Source organism: Lipophrys pholis, assembly GCF_963383615.2.
Source record: "Lipophrys pholis genome assembly, chromosome: 3".
NCBI lineage: Eukaryota > Metazoa > Chordata > Actinopteri > Blenniiformes > Blenniidae > Lipophrys > Lipophrys pholis.
Genome location: NC_137627.1, coordinates 13,656,144 through 13,674,383, shown reverse-complemented (window position 1 = coordinate 13,674,383; position 18,240 = coordinate 13,656,144). Strand labels below are relative to the sequence as shown.

Below are 18,240 nucleotides of genomic sequence, written 5' to 3'. Positions count from 1 at the left end.
TGAAGGTTAAAAACACCGTTAAGCTAAAGAGTGCCACAAAACATCAATGGAAAAAAAAATTTAAAAAGTCATTTTGTAGGCATTACATTTTTGGAGTACTTTTCCAGAATAAACAGATTTAAAGTGTTGGAGGAGCAGACCGCTGAATGAAGGACGTCATTTCAAAATACTCCTGTGGGCAAGCGATGACACATGTGGAGAGCAGTGGTCTGGGAGCTGAGAGCAGACAGGACAAGATGGATTAAATTAATAAAAAAAAATTAAATAAAAAAAAAGAGAGGGGCTGCTTTGGCTGAAGTAACGGCACTGAAACAGTAATATTCTAAAAGGACGCTAACGAGAGAAGCGGATGTATTCTCAGTGACGTGATTAGAGACAATGTATTAATGAACACATTTCAGCATGAATCGTGTCTGATTACCAGTGATTTGTGCAGATCTGGGGGCGTACCTGTGTGCCCAGCCTGGAGAGGTAGCGGTTTCGCAGGCCAAAGGCAGACATGGGTGCCAGTCTCGCACACTCGGACGATGTCAGTTTACCGCGCCACAGTTTAATCCTGCAGAAATAATGATGTCGCCAACTGAACATCTTTGTATCCAACACAGACAAGGGCACAATTATTCAAATATAACCAACGGGATCAATCATGCAGTCTGCCGCAGAAGAGAGAGAAGATAACTTACCACCAATGTTATTTGGAAAAATATTACTGATGTGAAAAATGAAAATTCAAACGATTCTTTTTAAATTTTTTATAAAAAGACATGTTTATTGCATTTTTTTCCCCCCATTCAATATCAAACATGATTTCGTTTTGCAAAATGGTTTTAGGGTAATCTTTCAAGCAATTTATTTTTTCTGGTTATCTGCATTTATGTGTAGATTGTCTACAATTTCATAAAATCTCGTACACAGATTAAAAGCATTTCCATGACTCAACACAAACAGACTCAAACAATAACTGCACTGCATCAATGCAGTAAGTGCAAATCGGTGACAGTTGAAGAGAGCAGCGCATTTCTGTCCGAGGCAGTGGTTGTTTTAATTTGTAATTACAACACTTTAACTTTAGTGACCTACTTTATATGTATTGGCAAAATGTGAACGTTAGCTATCCACAGGTTGGAACCCCAACATCACCACAATGAGACAAACACATTTTCATTACTCAAATAGTACCAGTTAATCAGAGTAAATTGACGTTTTGTCGCACCGTTTAGATGAAGCAAATATAAGGGTGAGGTTGCATCTAATTACCTGAGCTTGACAGAATGAGCACAACATAATCCCTGGATGGAAATTAATATTTAAAAAAATGTCACATTAGCGTTTATAAAAAGCTCAAACTGAATTACATGACACCGGCAAATGCATTAATACCCATTCATCCTTGAGTAGTGTGTAAGTTCATGATGTGGCAGAAAAACTCATGAACCGTTAGAAATGAGCAAAGAGCAGATTAGAAAATTATATATATATATATATATATATATATATATATATATATATATATAAAAAACTGAATATAGACTCACAGTGCATGAGGACAGTGCAACAAGCGTGAGCTATAACTGCAAAATGTGAACAACAGATATTTACATGGAAGAGCTGCAAAGTGGTCAGGGTCCAGCTGAAAAATCTGTCAAATTAAACAATCAAAGAACAGACTCATCGTAATATTCATTTAAAAACAACTGGATTGATACAGAAGTCCCATATGAACAGTATATAATAAAAGGTAATAACTATTTAATAGCAATAACAGGCACCAGTCCATTAGTTAAAAGTTTCATCTTCTGATGAACAATTAAAATCACTTAAAATGGCTTTAAATACTAAATAACCATCCAAGCCTTTTTCTCTCCCTGAATAAACCTCTTGCTTAAATCGGAGTCACTGCTAAATGTGACTTGGTTCGGGCTACACAGCAGTCAAAGCCACACGGCCACTTCCAATGTGAGGAACAGGAGGTGACATCAGTGGGCGGAGTCCGTCCCAGAGCCCCGCCCCCTGACAGTAGATCGACAGCCTCCAAGTTGGGATAGTGCCGCCTTGGTAGCGCTGAGGCCCAGAACCATCAGCGTGTACTCATCATCATCTGGAAATAATCAGAACGCAGAGCAGAGAACATTAGACGGTCTGGAATCCGTGAAATGTGACGAGAATTTTAAAATTAGACAAAAGAAGCAGAAGTGACCTTGTTCAGAGCCCAATGTAAACCAATATAAGAACGAAGACATGAACAGAGAACCAGTCACCAGCTGTGACCCCCCCCCCCCCCCAAGGGAAACAGTGCAACTTCCCATAATGTAAAATAAACCAACATGTGGTGTGTTATCAACACACACACATGTTAGTTAGTATATCAGAAAAAAGCCTAAATAACCACAGCTGGGCTGAGTAGAAAACCATGACTTGCTCCTTGTAGTAAAGGAGGTCAATGTTTCAATCCGTGGGTTTATGTGTTACAGGGTTAGGAAAAACTTTTTGGGAAAAGAAAAAGAAAACAAACAAATCCCATCTGTTCACCAGCTGATTGTGCCCATTAGCGATGACATTTCAAATACGAGTCTCCTTTCCGTAAACATTCGTTAATACCACCGTTTGTGGTGCGTTAAGGACATATCCTTCGTGCAACGTCGACCTGGTTTTAAATCAACAATAAGTGGTTCACCGATTTTTGCATGTTTGCATCAACTTTCTGTCACAAAAATGCATTTGCATGCTGTGCATTTTGGCCGCGGATCCATCTCACCCAGACCGAGGTGTGAAGAAAGACAGGAGAGAAGAAGAAAGATATTTTAGTTTGGTTCAAACCTGCTGTTTCAACAGGCAACTGTCTCCTTCATTTTCAGTTGGTAAAATAAATGTTGACTTGGTGATCAGGCGCAGGAAGTTGTTGTTAACAAGACTTTCAAAGAGACTTTATAACGCCGCAGCGAGGAAGACGCGCCGGCGAAGGAGCGGGCAGAACTGGAGCGCCGGCAGCTGGAGAGAAAACTATTGAGACACGGGATCCGTGCAGGAGACACTGGAGACTGGACACGGCACAGGAACACCTGGGACGCTCAGCAAGGTTCCATTGCCGATGGGTCCCGCTACCGTAACGAGGTACTTGGAAAATATAGTACCTATCACCGGGAATTATCACTGGATGATTCATACCCTGACCGTAACACGATCCATATTAGCCATTACCAGGAATCCTTCCCATGTTGACTGTGTGTCTATGGATACCAGTTCAGTAAATAAACTGTAAACTAAAAACTTGATTATGCACCTATTATGAAAAACCTATCTAGATTCACTCGAGTCATTCATAGGCCCTCCTCAGCACATTATAAATAATGCTCAACAGATGAAAACAAATGTATTTATGCCATTTTTTACAGTAATAACTTCAGCAGAGACTTATTAAAATCCCCTGCAACATGTTGAGCAAAAATATACTTTCAGTGTATTTAAGTGGAAGAGCCATCCCGGAGCGCTTAAGGGCTTGTTATTCACAAGATGTCGAAGCCACTTGATTACAAGAGTAAGTTCTTCAACATGTTTCTGAGAAAAATATCTATTTGGGCAAGTGGAAGGGAAAAAATAAATAAAGAAAAGCAGAGACGGAGGAAAGGAGGGTCAGAGCTACTCACTCTGCATCTGGAGTGGATTCTTTCTGGAGTCGAGCTCTGGCTCCGGCTGACTGGTTCAAATGTCCTCCTGGAGGAGAGGCAGACGGAGAGAGCAGGAAGTGAGTCAGTGTGATAGTAAAGAGACGAGCGCGCTAAAGAGTGAGACAAGCTTGAGAGAAGTCTCAAATGCTAATTATGAGGGAAGGAGTGGGAGAAGTGGAGCGCCGGCTGAGTTCAGGCCTCTTGTCTTCTTGTACCTTTGAGATAATCCACGAAATACAGCGCCACCACTGCCATCAGTGCGACTGCAAGAAAGGGAAAAGAAAAATGGATGAAAAAAAACATTCAAACGTGTGAAAGAGTCTGACACTACACATGTACAAAGAATAAAAAATTATATAAAACTGACTGCAAATGCAGGCGCAGAAAAACACTTCCAAGAACAGGTATCCTCTGTTATCGAGGATGGCTCCCGCCGCCATGGCAATGAGAGCAAGTCCCAGGTTCTGAATCGACTGCATGCTGGTGGACCAGCAACAGGCACAATCAGCATCAATGGAAAAAAATAAAAAATAATGCAATATATTACTTTTGGATTATTGAGCAAAGCAGTAAATACATATGTTCAGGTGCATTATCGTCTACTGGTACATACAAGCCGTACGCAGTTCCCAGTTGATGATCAGGAACCACAAAGGCAACCATGGGCCAGAGTGCACAGGCCAGTAAAGAGTATGACACACCAAGGAGTGACTGGAAAGCAAACAAGGGAAACATATGCTTTTAAACTGCCTTATAAAACAAAACTAACAGTGTGTGGTGAAAGGAACAAGAATGCACGTTAAAGGGTGACACAGGTCTGCTTTATAATACACCACCGACTGACAGGTTTCTTTTAGATCTTTGGGCAATCAGACCGTGTTCATCTTGTAACCATCTTGTTAACAAGAAGCCTGGCGAGATTTTTCAACCTCGGTGCACACCAAACAAGAGGTATGAGTGCATGTTGAAAAATAGGTCTCTGCCTGATGGAAGTTTAATGGACGCATTGCTGTAGTGTGGACTGGTGCGCTGCGAGCAGACCACACACGGGACGAAATGGAGTTTTTTCTCAATGTAGTGCATAAAGTTTGAATTCCTGCAGCCGTTCTAACTCCTTAATACATTTTGTGTTTTGCCAATGATTTCTCACTAAATGAAACAAACATGCATTGTGCTGCATTCAGCACACAGCATCTATCGAGATCAATATATATATATATATATATATATATATATTGGTCTAATGCTGAAAATTTGATTGAGCGCCACACAAACCAGTAGACTTCTTAATGTTTCTCTTACTTGAGTCGGGACCTGGGTAATTACATCACAAGTCAGAACACAGCCTCAGACCTGTGTTTTGGCTTACCGGGCGGATTTGCTGAGTTTTCATTCCATTTTAAGTTTCAAAAAATAAGTCATGCTTTTGTAGAAAAAAGATCCGAGGCAGTTTTTCGAAGGATTATGCAGTAGAAAATAATGCTCAAGAATGCATCTGAACCGGTACCGATGCAGGCGTCCCCCGAACACATTGCTCTTTAGTTAAACAGAAATCAATGTTTCAATCGATTTCTTTTAATTTTCTTTTACATAGAAACTTCTATCCTTACCAGGAAATCCTGGAAACGTGCTTCAGATTAAAACAAGGTGGCTGCACAGCAAATCAATGGGTGTGCCGGACAAAAAGTCAATAATAACTTGAAATCCGCTTTGTTCTTTCACTGAACCTCCACAGTCACTGTGGCTCCGCCATCGAACAGGCGCGTCACAGAATGGAAAACACGCCACACTTGCTCAAAGCACAGTTAATTAATGAGACGAGCATTAGCAAAAGTACAACATCAAATTTAGTTCAAGGGCAAAAAGGGTTGGCAGGGGCGTTACCATGGCAATCCACGGATTCCAGAAGGTGAAGGCCAGCATCATGTGCGCTCCGAGTGTCGACACCACCGCGACGATAACCCAAATGACATTTCTGCCAGTCTTATCGACCATGAAGCCCAGAAGAGGAGACGCAGGGGCTGAGATGATGTACACAATACTGCAAAAGACAAATAACGTCTTGAAGGATCAACGCTAAATTTACAAATACTTTATCATCAATATACATGGGAGAAGAACCATATTGGGTTTTTGTTGGATTTTGATTAAAGGACAAATTCAGTCCAAGTATCATTCTGTGGCTTAAGCTATTAAGAGACAATAGAATGACGACACATTATCAAGGCACTGGGCAAACAGCTATTAACCTGATCTACAGTGAAAAGAAACATGCACCCCTGCAGAAAAAAAACCCCCAAAAAAACCATACAGCTACAGCCAATCATAAGTGTGTTACTGCCGGAAGGTAAGTTGGTCTCAACGGCCCATTTAAGCCTGACCTGAGTTACCTGTTGACAGCTCTGGCTTCAGCCGGGGAGAAGTTGAATTTCTCAATGAAGAAAACCCTGCGAAATGAAAAGAAAACAAGCCAGGTCACGGTACAAAGTGTGTCTCAAGCCTTTATGCCAACGCCGATAAGATGACAAAGAAATTGAGTTTCCTCTTGCAGCTGGGTCACTCTCACTGTTCTATATATTGTTTCATGCCCACATTTGCATGAAAACCATTCTCTCTGTAAGCTGTGACCTTCTGTGGAAAAAAAAACAAAAACCTATGTCAGTCGCTAAGTGATTTCAGAGTGCCTCTGAGTGAAGGAAATATAGGTTGCGATAGCTGCAATTGCTTTTTTTTTTTTTTTTTTTTTTCACTGCAAATCCATTTGTCAAACCTCTTTTCCATTGATGGCTTCCCCCTCCCTCGCTCTGATCACAGCACAATGTTGTGAGGCTGCACGTCTTCACATTCAGGCATTGTACTAATTGAATGGCGGTTTCTCTGCTCGAGTCATACCACACAACCCAGCTGCAAAATGCTTCCCGCTTAGAACGACGTCTCGCCCATCCTTCAATCAAGCTTAAATAAAAATGATATTCTTTTTCAGGTACCAATCATAAACAACTGGTGGGTTGTTGTTTTTTTTGTTTTTTAAAGTGGCACAAATGGGTAAATGTGTATTCTGATGGAAAGGGCTTCAGCTTCAAGGAAACTAGAATCATCTTTGTCACTGCTTTAGCTGATAAAAAATATTTGAGAACATTTTTTAATTATTATGGAAAAGATTAAGCATTGCCTATTTGTTGTGATGCCAATTCGATGTTTTTACATTAAAAAAGTTCCTCATGTGTTGTAACTATGTGTGTAATAAATAAAAAGAAAAGCCTCTCGAATGGGTTTTTAAGCTGTTCTCTGACAAAACTACACACAAACTATCCAAGTTCAATGTATTCCCACTGCAGAGAGGCCACATGAAACAGCATATCGCCCAATAAAACCATAATACACCAGATATAAATGTGAAATTTGATCTTTAAACAAGAGTCATGTCGGTGTGAAGTTGGCAATTGCTGCCTCACTGACCAACTCTTATATTTGGTTCAGATGCAATTAGTGCAATCAAAAGATGCACATTTTTAAACAGATTAATGACAGGGTTACTGTAGATTAATTCCGATAAACCATAATTAAATATCATTCATTTTGAATCTATAATCATTTGCATGAGCAAACAGACTCACTTAAAAGGGTTTTATCAAACACCTTTAACAGTTCATGATGACTAAGACCGTCTCTCTTTTTCACAACAAACATTTGACCACATTAATGTTCCTCTTACTCCTTTTTCAGTCAAGCCACTGAGACAGACTAACTTGTTGACATTGTTCGAGAGGAGAACTGAGCGCTTCTTCCTTCCTTCTCCCACACGGAACAGTGGATACAGAAGTGGCGAGACATTTGCAAGCCGCCGGTGCCAGCTTGTCGTGAGCTCCTGAATGAGCCGCCCACCACTCCCAAGAGATCCTGCAACTACCGGACCAATGGGAACTCGGGACAAACTGCCCAAAATGCATTGCTATTGATGTTTCTGTGATTTTGAGTCATTTTCTGCTGCGAACGGGTCAATTGCATTAAAAAAAAAAAAAACAACTTTTAATCAGATTAATCTGCTTTAACGTTTCAATTTTGACAGCCCTGGGTTCAATACAAGGCATGTCAGTGTTGCAAAAAACATTAAGAACAACATTTTACGTTTGTATCTTCATTAGTTTCAAATGTGAAAAGTCTCTCAAAACCCTCAACACATTAACGACTAGGTTTCAAGCCCTACGGCTGACAATTGGAAACATGTTCCATTTACTGTCTGCAACTCCCAAATAGGTTCCTCAAAATTACATATCTGCCATGTTTTGAGGTAAACTGCACGTTGGATCGCTTCTTCTTCTAATTACAATGTTACCGTCAACAAGAAACAAAAGTGGAATAAAAGAGAACAAGGTTCATTAGGCTTAACTAACAAAACCAACTTTAACGCTTTAGGTGAACCTGGACGAGGTCAAACTGCACGGCATTAAGGGATTGATCCACCGACTGCAACTTCAGGATTAAAGAGAAAATCTGATCCTTTAAACAGAAAAATGACCATGAAAACATACAACTTCAGAGATGTGAAGGCATGTAGAGGCCACTGAAAGAATGTGTGTGTGTGTATAATGTGAACTCAGATGAAACATTATTTCCAGGTGTGACTTACAATACCTCGTTGACCTTAAACTCGGCAAATTGTCAGAAGATTTTTGCATTTTCAAGTAAGATTTCACCCGACGCGACTACGTGGACAATGAATAATGAATACGATACTCACTGTCCCAGCCCGATGAAAGGAAAGACGGCGACGTAGTAGCCCACGCAAATGATGAAGATAAGCCACAAAGAGAGAGAGAAATCTTTCACGTCTGTCAGCTTGATCACTTCACCTACAATGAAACACCAAAGACAGAACGCATCGCTTTGTGTTACCTGTAGATTAATATAGTCGTTTATATTAAATGTAAATATATTAAATTGCACCAGGAAACAGAGAGCGGAGTGATGATCTATGGCAAAATGCAAACCGCAGAAGAAGAGTAGAATAAAATGATCTTGATAAGTTGGAGAACGTTACCAGTTTTCCCTTCTTCTTTCTGGAGAATCCTCTCCGCTCTTTTATCAAGAAATCCCAGCGTAACGGCACAAAAGAGCGAGAACAGGCAGGTTACAGCAGCTAAGAGGAGTAAAGTGAACAAGAAATGACAAGCTGAATATGAATGACTCCACAGATTTATTTTGCTTTACTTTGAGCGAAAGATACTCAGAGTCGACACCAAAATGCACTCTTAAGTGCTGCTCTTAATGCGCAAGTCAGGCGATCCGATTAGAGTTTAACTTACAGCTGCAGTGGAGACAGACCGTAAAAGAAAGCACACAGGTGCAAGGTGCGCAAAAAAAAAAAAAAAAAGTGGAAGCCTATACACATCAGTAAAAGCAAAAAAAAAAAAAAAAAAAAAAAACGTAGCTGAGGGAGAAAATCACAAGAACCGACACTGCTTCCAACTCTTGTGATTCATCTGAGGCAGCGAGAAGCGGTTTTAGTTCCCTAAACCACTTCTCTCTGTCCCGGCCTCCGTTATCGGAGATCGTTAGTTACACAGAGAGGATCTAGTATCCTCAGCACAGGCGGAGATATAGTGCTTGTAACCAGAATCTCAATATGTAACCGGAGCCAATTTGAAGTGTCATTTTTTTTTTTTGTTTTGTTTTGTTTTGGAGGGAAGCCAGATGTGAAATCGTAACCATATAATATTTACCTATCATGAGCGATGCACCAAGTGTAGTGTATCCAGGCGAGCCAGTGACATCAGTGAATTTGCTGTAGACCCAGCCCATGATGTTCATATTCACTGTGCTGCCCTTGAGGAGCAGAGAGGAGGGAGTGGACTTGAAGCTTCATTCGCCCATGTAAATGATGGTTAATTTCGTCTCATATCCACAATACAGTGAAGTATTTACAGCTCTTCACTTTTTCCACATTTGTTTATGTTCGTCTTTTTCCAAAATGGATGAAATGCATTTATTTCCTATAGAACTCTACACACAATACCCCATAATGACAATGTATTCTTTTTTTTTTTTAAGTCTGCAAATGCAATAAAAAAAATGGAAAAACTAGGAAATCACATGTATACAAGTATTCACAACCTTTGCTCATTATTTTTGTGATGCACCTTTGGCTGCAGCGACAGTCTATAATCGTTTTGAATCCAACGCCAGAAGCTTGGCTCACTGATCTCTGGGCAGCTTCACCCATTGCTCTATGAAGCTCCATCGGGTTGGAGGTGAAGCATCAGTGCACAGACATTTGCAGGTCTCTCCAGAGATGTTCTCGCTGTGCCACTCGAGGACACTCACAGCGTTGCCCTGAAGCCACTCCCCTGATATCTTGTGCCCGCGTGCTTCGGGTTGTTTTCCCCAAAAGATGAGCCTTCGCCACAGCCTGAGGTTGAGAATGCTCTGGAGCAAGTTTTCATCCAGGATGTCTCTGTACATTTCTGGATTCATCTTTCCCTCTATACTGACTAGTCTCCCAGTTCCTGTCACTGGAAAGCATCCCAATAGCATGATGCTTGCTGCCACCATGCTTCACTGTAGGGATGCTATTGAACAGCAGTGTGCAGTGCCTGGATTCTTTTAAATATGATGCTTCAACATTCATTCCACAGAATTCGCTCCTTTTGTTTCTCATGGTCCTTCTGAAATTTCTCCATTAAAAGATAATGGAGGCCACTGTTCTCACGGAGACCTTTAAAGCAGCAGAAATGTTTCTGTAGTCTCCCGATGTGTGTCCAGACAATTCTGTCTCAGGTCTACAGGTCGCTCTGACATGCACTGTCAACTGTGGGACCAAACAGGTGTGTGCCTTTCAAAATCATGTCTAACAAGAGCAATTAGAGGTTTCTGACGTCTGCCAAAGGTTTCCGGATCACCTCCAAAATTGAATGGAATCTTCCACGGCCTAATATCTATCGGTGGTGAAAATGTCAAGAAAATCTGTGCAGTAGTTTTGACGTAGTCTTGCCAACAGGCATACAGCAGTTGATTTTAGCTTCATGGTTGTGGATACTGCATATATATACATTAATAGATTTGTATTTTTGAATAAACACGCAAACATTCCAAGAAAGGTTTTTCACATTGTCACTATGGGGTATTGTGTGTAGAGACTCTTGAGAGGGAAAAAAAAAAAAAAGAAATGTATTGCATTCTTTGAATAAGGCTGTAAACATTAAAAAATTGTGGAAAAAGTGAAGCATTGTGAATACTTTGTGAATGCAGTGTAGCATTAGAAAAAAAAAATGTTTTTAAGCATTTATAACTTTATTGTGTTATTGGCAGTGTACTTACCAGTCGAGCCATGCTCAGCTGAAGGCCAAACACCAGGTTGAGCTCTTTTCCTTTGAACCAGTTGACTGCATATGTGTTTTGGGCCACAGCCAGGGACTCTCCTCCAATGCTACTCAAAGGACAAAATAATAAAAAATAAATTAATAAAATGGAAAGCCCAATTAAGCAATGAGTCAGAGTGGTTCAAAAAAAAGTAAAAGCAGTGAACCAATAACAGGATCATTGGCAACCTTTTTATTTTTAATTTCTCTTCAGCAGCTCGTGTATCAGATATTAATTGATCGACTGCCTTTAAGTGTTGTAACAGTTAAGGTTAACTATGAATATGATGGGTTAAATGCAGAGAAGGAATTTAATGTAACATTCTTTCTCATTAGATTGCAGTGTCGTGAATATTTCTTGCTCCATTAATCAACTGAATATTGTTGGATTGTGAACTGTTACAATACAAAACAAAAGATGCATTTCAAGTTTTGATATAATTGACAATTTCCTAAATGTTCTTACATTTTAGAGCAAACATAAATGATTGCTTGAAAAGAATAAAACAGATTATTCAACAAAGAAAATAACCATTTAGAATCCTATATTTGTTTTCTTCATTGACATCATTTTTGTAACTTAAGAATTAGATTTTTTTATAACCAGATGAAAACCATTTACCCAAATACAAAACGTCCCATTTCCATCAGCCAAAACCGGTTTGCCAAAGCACCAGTGGCAAATATTACCTGAGTAGGAATGGAAAAAAAGTTGAAGTAGGTGCATAACGAGAACACGCCTGAAATGCTCCTTTCTATTAAATAGGTTCGGTTCAAAATATACCCACCTGCCCCACACAGACGAAAAGGGAAAAGATGATGGTCCCCAGTCTGGAATGAAAACAACAGTAAACAAACCTGACCTGGAATGACGTGCCCAATACTTACACAACCTATTGACTGCAATATATCGATTGGGATCGAATGCTGCGAGTGCTTGCGCTACCTGATGCCGAAGACCCTGTCGAGCAGAAATCCCCCGAAGAAGCAGAGAACGACGTTGGGCCAGGAGTACCAGGCATACAGCTGCATGAACTTTGCAGTGTTCAGGTTCATGTCCTGGCAGGAGAAACACAGTATAATGTGGAATAATCCCCTTATGCAGAGATCCGCAGCATTTATGAAACACGCCACTTTTTGGGTGAACCAAGAGTGAGCAGTGTGTATATGAGAAAAACACATGAAACATGTTTTTCTTTTTACTTTTATATTTTAAATCAAAAAATTTTTTTTTGAAGACATGCATCTAGCCCATGTAGAAATCACAAATTCTAATTGTGATTTATTCGAACTGCGGGGTGAAAAGCCCTGTCTTAATGTGCCATGCACAACGCCTTGAAGAAGTATTTAAAATCTTTGAGCTTTCCTACAGTACACTCCAAAAATGAATTGTATTGGGATTTTATGCAGTAGGACAAGCGGAGCATACTTATAAAAAAATATAATAAGCAACTGCTATGTAGTTTCCAATTTTTATTTTACAAATAAAATACTCTGATGCCACTTGTCATGTGTGTCCAACATAAGGCTCATGGGCCAAAACCAGCCCGTTAAAAGCTCTGAGCAAATTGCAGGTATTTCAAAGGAAACATTTATTATAATTATTTTTTAATTTCTTAAGAGTAGCGAACACAACACTGAGACCCGAGCTGATAGACGATGCTGCCATGAAAGCAAACTACCTTGTTCTAGCCTCAAAGCCATGCTGTCAGGCTGAGTTAGTAAAAACATGCATAATGCAACAAGCTATAGGAGAAGGCTTTGGGACCTTTTACTATATTTTGCATAAGGTTTCATACTGGCTTTATATTGCGATTGTAGTCATTTTTTTGTAGTAATTGCTTGTTGTTGGATTGTTTGTTTTTGCAATAATATAGATATTTTCATTATTTATACTCTGTGCCACTATGAATAAAAACTTTAAAGTTAATATTTAAAAGGTTATTATGTCACTATTTTACCTACTCAAGATGAAATTGGGCTGCATGAACTGAATTAAAATATATTTGAAACCTCTGGTCTTGGTTATGTTGTCCTATCACATACAATTCTGATAAAATACATACGTTTTTTACTATAATGTGACAACAACAAAAGGTCTAAATACGTTTTCAAGGCCCTGTAACAGGATGCTGAATCACTCTGTAGATTTGTCTTGTTGCACAGACTAATCCTGTCCTTGTGTAAACGGAGTTCGGGATGAATGTGAAGCAATGCTGCCAGAATCACCTGGATGACTTGAGTCTGAAGTGCAGCTGGGTTGTCATAACAGAAGTAGCTTCCTGGAAGAAAACACCCGCAGTATTTATTGTTAGCGGGCAAGACGAGACTGCAGCTTTCACTTTGTATTAAAATATATATTATATTTAAAAAAAAAAAAAATCATCAACACAAACAAACTAGTCTAGAAGCTCTCGTTTGAACTTCACTCAAGTCTCTCCATCAATAACACACGCCGGGATGCGGTTGGAGCTGCTCACCGAATCCCAGGAAGCACATGAAGCAGAGCACGACCACCCGGTGCGGGAGGCGGCTGGGGTCGCAGATAGCGGGCAGAGGTCGGACGCCTCCTCGGGGAGCCGCGTCCTCCTCCTGCTCCGCTCCCAGCAGGTTCTGCTGCTCCTCGATCTCCGCCATGTTCCTGTGTTTGTGAATGGAGAGAGAGAGAGAGAGAGAGAGAGAGAGAGAGAGGAGACGCAGGAGCACCGCGAGTCATATGACCGCCAGCCGGTGGAGTCACGTGACCGAAAGTCTTCCTCCAAGTCAGGAAATGGACGTGAGCGCGCAGACGGAGCGTCACGTGACGTAACGTTGCGCGCCGTTCAGTTTGTTGACGTCTGAATACTTTCATTTATTATTTTTGTGTCTTTCAGTCTTTGTGGTTTGGGTACGGGAGAGTATTAGGGCCACGGACGAAAAAAATTTATTCGGAGGTAAAACAAAAAATGCACTTCGAGAAAAAAGTCGGAAAATCAACGTCAAGATTTATTTATTTATTTATTTTTAATACAAACTGGAGACGTCGGTCTCCTCTGGTCCATCCCTCATCGTTTGCACGTGGATGCCGAAATAATCACAATAAATCACATAAATCACTGACTATATAGGGTTGCTTACTGCTTATGGACGTCGGATTTCCTTGTTTAATATTAATACATTTTATAAGCACCCTGGGATCAGTGCCTATGTCCCCCATACTCTGTAAGAAAGCAGTGAGGCGCTACGGAGAGCTGCAGGCTGCACTGTGTCTCTAAAGTTCTAATACTGATGATAACGGCACTGTGTTTATGTGCTCAGAACCATAGCTTCACCAGTTCCTTAAACTGTCTGCAGTGCATTTTGTAGAAGCAGTCACATGCACTGGCGTGTGGATGGACCAGAGATGGACGTTTCCAATTTGTATTAAAAAATAAATAAAATTTAAAAACAACTTTTTTTTTTCACATAAAAAAACATCTTGACCTTTTTCTTCAGTGGCCTTGATACTCTTCTGTAGTTTAAGTTGGCACCAGACAGAATGCTCTGAATATTTCAGAAAAAAAAACAGATCTTTGCAGATTTTCATGCAGTCATCTCAAGGTTTTACATAAAAAGGCTTGAAAATGATGAAATATCCATGCATTCATCTTCCATCTTTATCTTTGTGTTTGAATGGTGCTCTATAAATACATTTGCCTTGCCTTGCTTTGGTAAATTATTCAGTTTAATTATAACCAATTAGATACATTCAGCTCTCAGCATGTAAACATCCTTGACTCTGACTGAAGGGTTATATACTATGAAATATCCAGTGTGTACAAATTAGTTGATGGCAGAGGTAAGAGGGCAATGGCTGAACTGGTTCAAGATGACAGAAAGGCAGTTACCTCAAATGATCACTCTTTATGAGCTACAGCAGCAGAAGACCAAACCAGAAGCCACTTCTGTTAACTAGGAAATGGGAAACTGAGGCTCCAGTTCAGGCTCACCTGAAAATAGTACTAGTCTTTTTTAATGACATTCATAACAGCTGAGTGTTACTGCACTAATGACACTGATGCTTACTCAATTTGGTTGCACATAGAATAGTAATGTCCAAATAAATGTACATTATTCAAGGGAGTAAAACCTACAGTAATGCTGAGATCCACTTACAAATAAATGTGCTGACGAGTTTGTGTTGTGTTTCAAAAATCCCCTTGTGCTTTAGTGTCTTGTGTCAGTGAAGACAATGTGGACCATAGGACTGTGTTGATAGTGTGTATAACAACACAACCTCGACTTGTGATCAACAATACATGATGAAATAGTTGTGTTTAAAACCTGTCTATGTGGTGCTTTTACGGGATGTTTTTAGACTTTGTAAAAATGATAAAGCATGACGCTGCCTTAGACTTTAGACCACCTGCAGGACTCTGGTCTTTATACAACAGAAACCCACCACTGCTCATATCTTTATTTAAAGGAGACATATCATGCTTTTAAATCCTTCCTTTTTTCATATAAATCATACAGTTGTGGTCTATACAACGCGGAACTGCAATGCTTGGGTCTGAATTCCTCATTATTATAGCTCCACAGGCCCCTTTTCAACCCCTTTTCTGATGCGCTTCTGAGAGCAACTCGTTTTGGGGCGGTCTCTTCAAATGCAAATGAGACACTTCATACCCCGCCCCCTCTCCAGGTTGCAGAGGTGACACTCGGTTCAACGTCACCCTGTTCGGCCATCTTTGTAGTTTGATAGAACAGATACAATTATCTAGCGGCGCCGAAACTTTATATTCACACATTATTTACAAAATGTCAACAACGGAAGATTTGTCCATCCAGCCATACATGTTGGAGCCAGAGTCGGACCCGGCGGAGCGAGATGAAAATGACGATGATGCACCTACAGAACAACTTCTTCATATGGATGTAACGCAATGGTGTGTTACTATATTTACACTAACTTCTCCATCCATGCCCACTACTACAATACTGCCTGTATTACAACGACTATTTAACACAGAAGTTACATTATAATCTAAAACGAGCACACAGCGCTAACATATGAAGACGGTGCAACTGCTAATGCTAACAAAACAATGACAGGGACGTCTTATCATCACACTTTTTAGCGTTATATACAGCTTACCGAAGTGCTCTGTTCGTCGTCTCCATAGATAGAAGGAACTGACCGCTCAATCAGACCAAGTCTTTCGGCAAATCCTTCTTTATACTGGCGGAGGTTGCTGAAGCAGTCGTCCTTAAAGTGATTCGCGCACACAAAAATGACCTTACCCACAGATGTGGGTACATTTCTGTGAAAAATAAAACTCAACCAGGCACTTCGAAAAGGTTCTGATGCTGGGAGACGGTGTAACGAAGCTTGTGGGTTACTACATCCAACAACCGAACATTTCAACTTATCCTCTCGTAACTTCGGTTGGACTACAAAATCGCAGCGAGAAACAAAAATGGCGGATTGCTCGAAATGTCAATGTCCTAATTTGGCAGTTCCGCTGAGAATACTATGACGTCATTGTTCAAAAAACGTAATAGAGAATAGAAAAATCGAAACCGATCGCAAAATATGACCAAAACAGAATATAAAGATATCAACGGAGCACCTGAAGAGACTACTTTGAACTTTTCTGTACTTCTAAACACTCTAAATATACAACAAAATGCATTTAAGGGCTAAAAAAGTGGATTTAGCATGATATGTCCCCTTTAAGGTAAACTATGAGTTTCCCAGAAGAGCATCAATAAAGTATCCAGTTTAAAAAAATAAAAAGCCAAAGGGCCCTATTGTGACAGTGTTCATTTCATCTATAACAAACACAAGTTTTGAACAGCAACGTTCCAAAAAGTGTGCTGGGGTTAGAAGAAGAGGTTCTGACTTCCTCTGTTTGATTAACCACATGAGAAATGAAGATGATGTGTTGGCAGGTTTCCCACCCACAGGGGATGGAAGATGAGCCAATCTTCAGTCAAAACAGAAACCAGAAAAGTACCCAGTACCAAAGAAATCAAAGTTATTATGACTGGTATAACAGCTGCTTTACAGTATACAATATGTATTCTTTATGATTTTTCTCTTTTAAAATATAGTCATGTTCAGTACTCAATCAATTGTGGAATCAGACTCCTTTTCATAGCACTTTTTTTTTTATCTGAAAAGAATTAAAACAAAGCAGATTTTTTTTTCTTTCTTCAAATGTAGTTCCTTTGTTGGTGTATATTTATTTATTTTAATTATTGCCAGTGTCGCCTCTTTCATCAAAGAGGGACCACAGTTTATGACGCACTGAATGCCATAAAACCTGTCAAACATGTTTTGGCTTCGACATATGTGGAGCTGTTAGGTTGTCTGTCTTTATATATGGTGTATGGTCTTATTCAAGGTGAATGTCAGGGTGATTCGTGTACAATATAATATGAGCTACTGCCAATCACTGAACTTGTGAAGCTCTGTTTATAATGTATTTCCCTCTTGGGGAAAGACTGAAGTTATTACATTCGGTTCCATCTCATTTTCATTCAATGAAATGTGAACTTTTGAAAAATATATGAAATCACTTAATTAACCTGTAGTATATACTGTAAATGTACTGTTCAACTGGGCCATCTGTCCAGGGTTTGGAACATTTACAAACATACTGATTGGTCTCACTAATGGGTTCGTCTGATGTTGTGTAATTTGTTGTAAGAAACTGTCCGCCTCAATCCAACCCCACCTATTTTGCTCATTTTTTTGCACCCAAAGTGTGTCTGTGCATACAACCCATCTACACTATCTTCAGGGTTTATTTAATTTCAATGAATGTCATTTAGAATTTCTCATAATTCACTACCGCGGGGTCATCTGTCAGAGGATTTAATCTGAGGGTGACGAACGGGCCTTCCCCCGGCTGCAGTTGGCGCTCTGACCGCTCTGTAGCTCATTAATTTCCTGCCCAAATATCAGCCTCTGTCGTAACCGACAGAGGGTGGGATGGAGAGAGATCATATTTCATTATTACATTAATCAAACCCACATGGGGAGGTGATTATAAATCAGGAAGGGATGTGACATTAATCCCACGGAACCAGTTTGTGAATGTCCGGAAACCCATTTTTTAGGGTGGTGCAGTGTTGGGAAAAGTCAATTTATTCTAGTTCTCTGTGGGATTTTTTCCCCCTCTCTACTCATGTTCAATTTAAAAAATAATCAAGCATTGGCACAGTATTGTGAAACGCCATATCATATTTTT

The 18,240-nt window shown here is 40.0% G+C and overlaps 1 protein-coding gene across 2 annotated transcripts; it reads right to left on the bottom strand.

Annotated features, from left to right (window-relative positions):
* Positions 1–129: 129 nt before the first annotated feature.
* mfsd1 (major facilitator superfamily domain containing 1) lies at positions 130–13,755 on the bottom strand. 2 transcript variants are annotated; one of them, XM_080459481.1, is made up of 17 exons: positions 13,504–13,755; positions 13,253–13,305; positions 11,970–12,082; positions 11,812–11,854; positions 11,646–11,713; positions 10,983–11,091; positions 9,389–9,491; positions 8,707–8,805; positions 8,407–8,518; positions 6,056–6,112; positions 5,550–5,706; positions 4,279–4,376; positions 4,033–4,145; positions 3,881–3,928; positions 3,645–3,711; positions 451–556; positions 130–216 (listed from the first exon to the last, which is right to left on the bottom strand). In XM_080459481.1, exons 1-17 carry the CDS (start codon positions 13,658–13,660, stop codon positions 157–159), a joined length of 1,563 nt encoding a protein of 520 aa, XP_080315607.1. In that variant the 5' UTR covers positions 13,661–13,755; the 3' UTR covers positions 130–156. The 2 variants fall into 2 exon arrangements, with proteins under 2 accessions (XP_080315607.1, XP_080315606.1); XM_080459480.1 differs by lacking the exons at positions 130–216; positions 451–556 and adding an exon at positions 1,662–2,098.
* Positions 13,756–18,240: the final 4,485 nt, after the last annotated feature.

Bases quoted from the DNA above. Each gene is read 5' to 3' on its own strand.
- mfsd1 (XM_080459481.1), bottom strand. From the start codon at position 13,660: ATGGCGGAGATCGAGGAGCAGCAGAACCTGCTGGGAGCGGAGCAGGAG. The intron at 11,855-11,969 runs GTAGCGCAAGCA...TTTTCATTCCAG, and splicing joins GACAGGGTCTTCGGCATCAG to ACTGGGGACCATCATCTTTT. The intron at 8,806-9,388 runs GTAAATATTATA...TACTCCTCTTAG, and splicing joins TGGTGCATCGCTCATGATAG to CTGCTGTAACCTGCCTGTTC.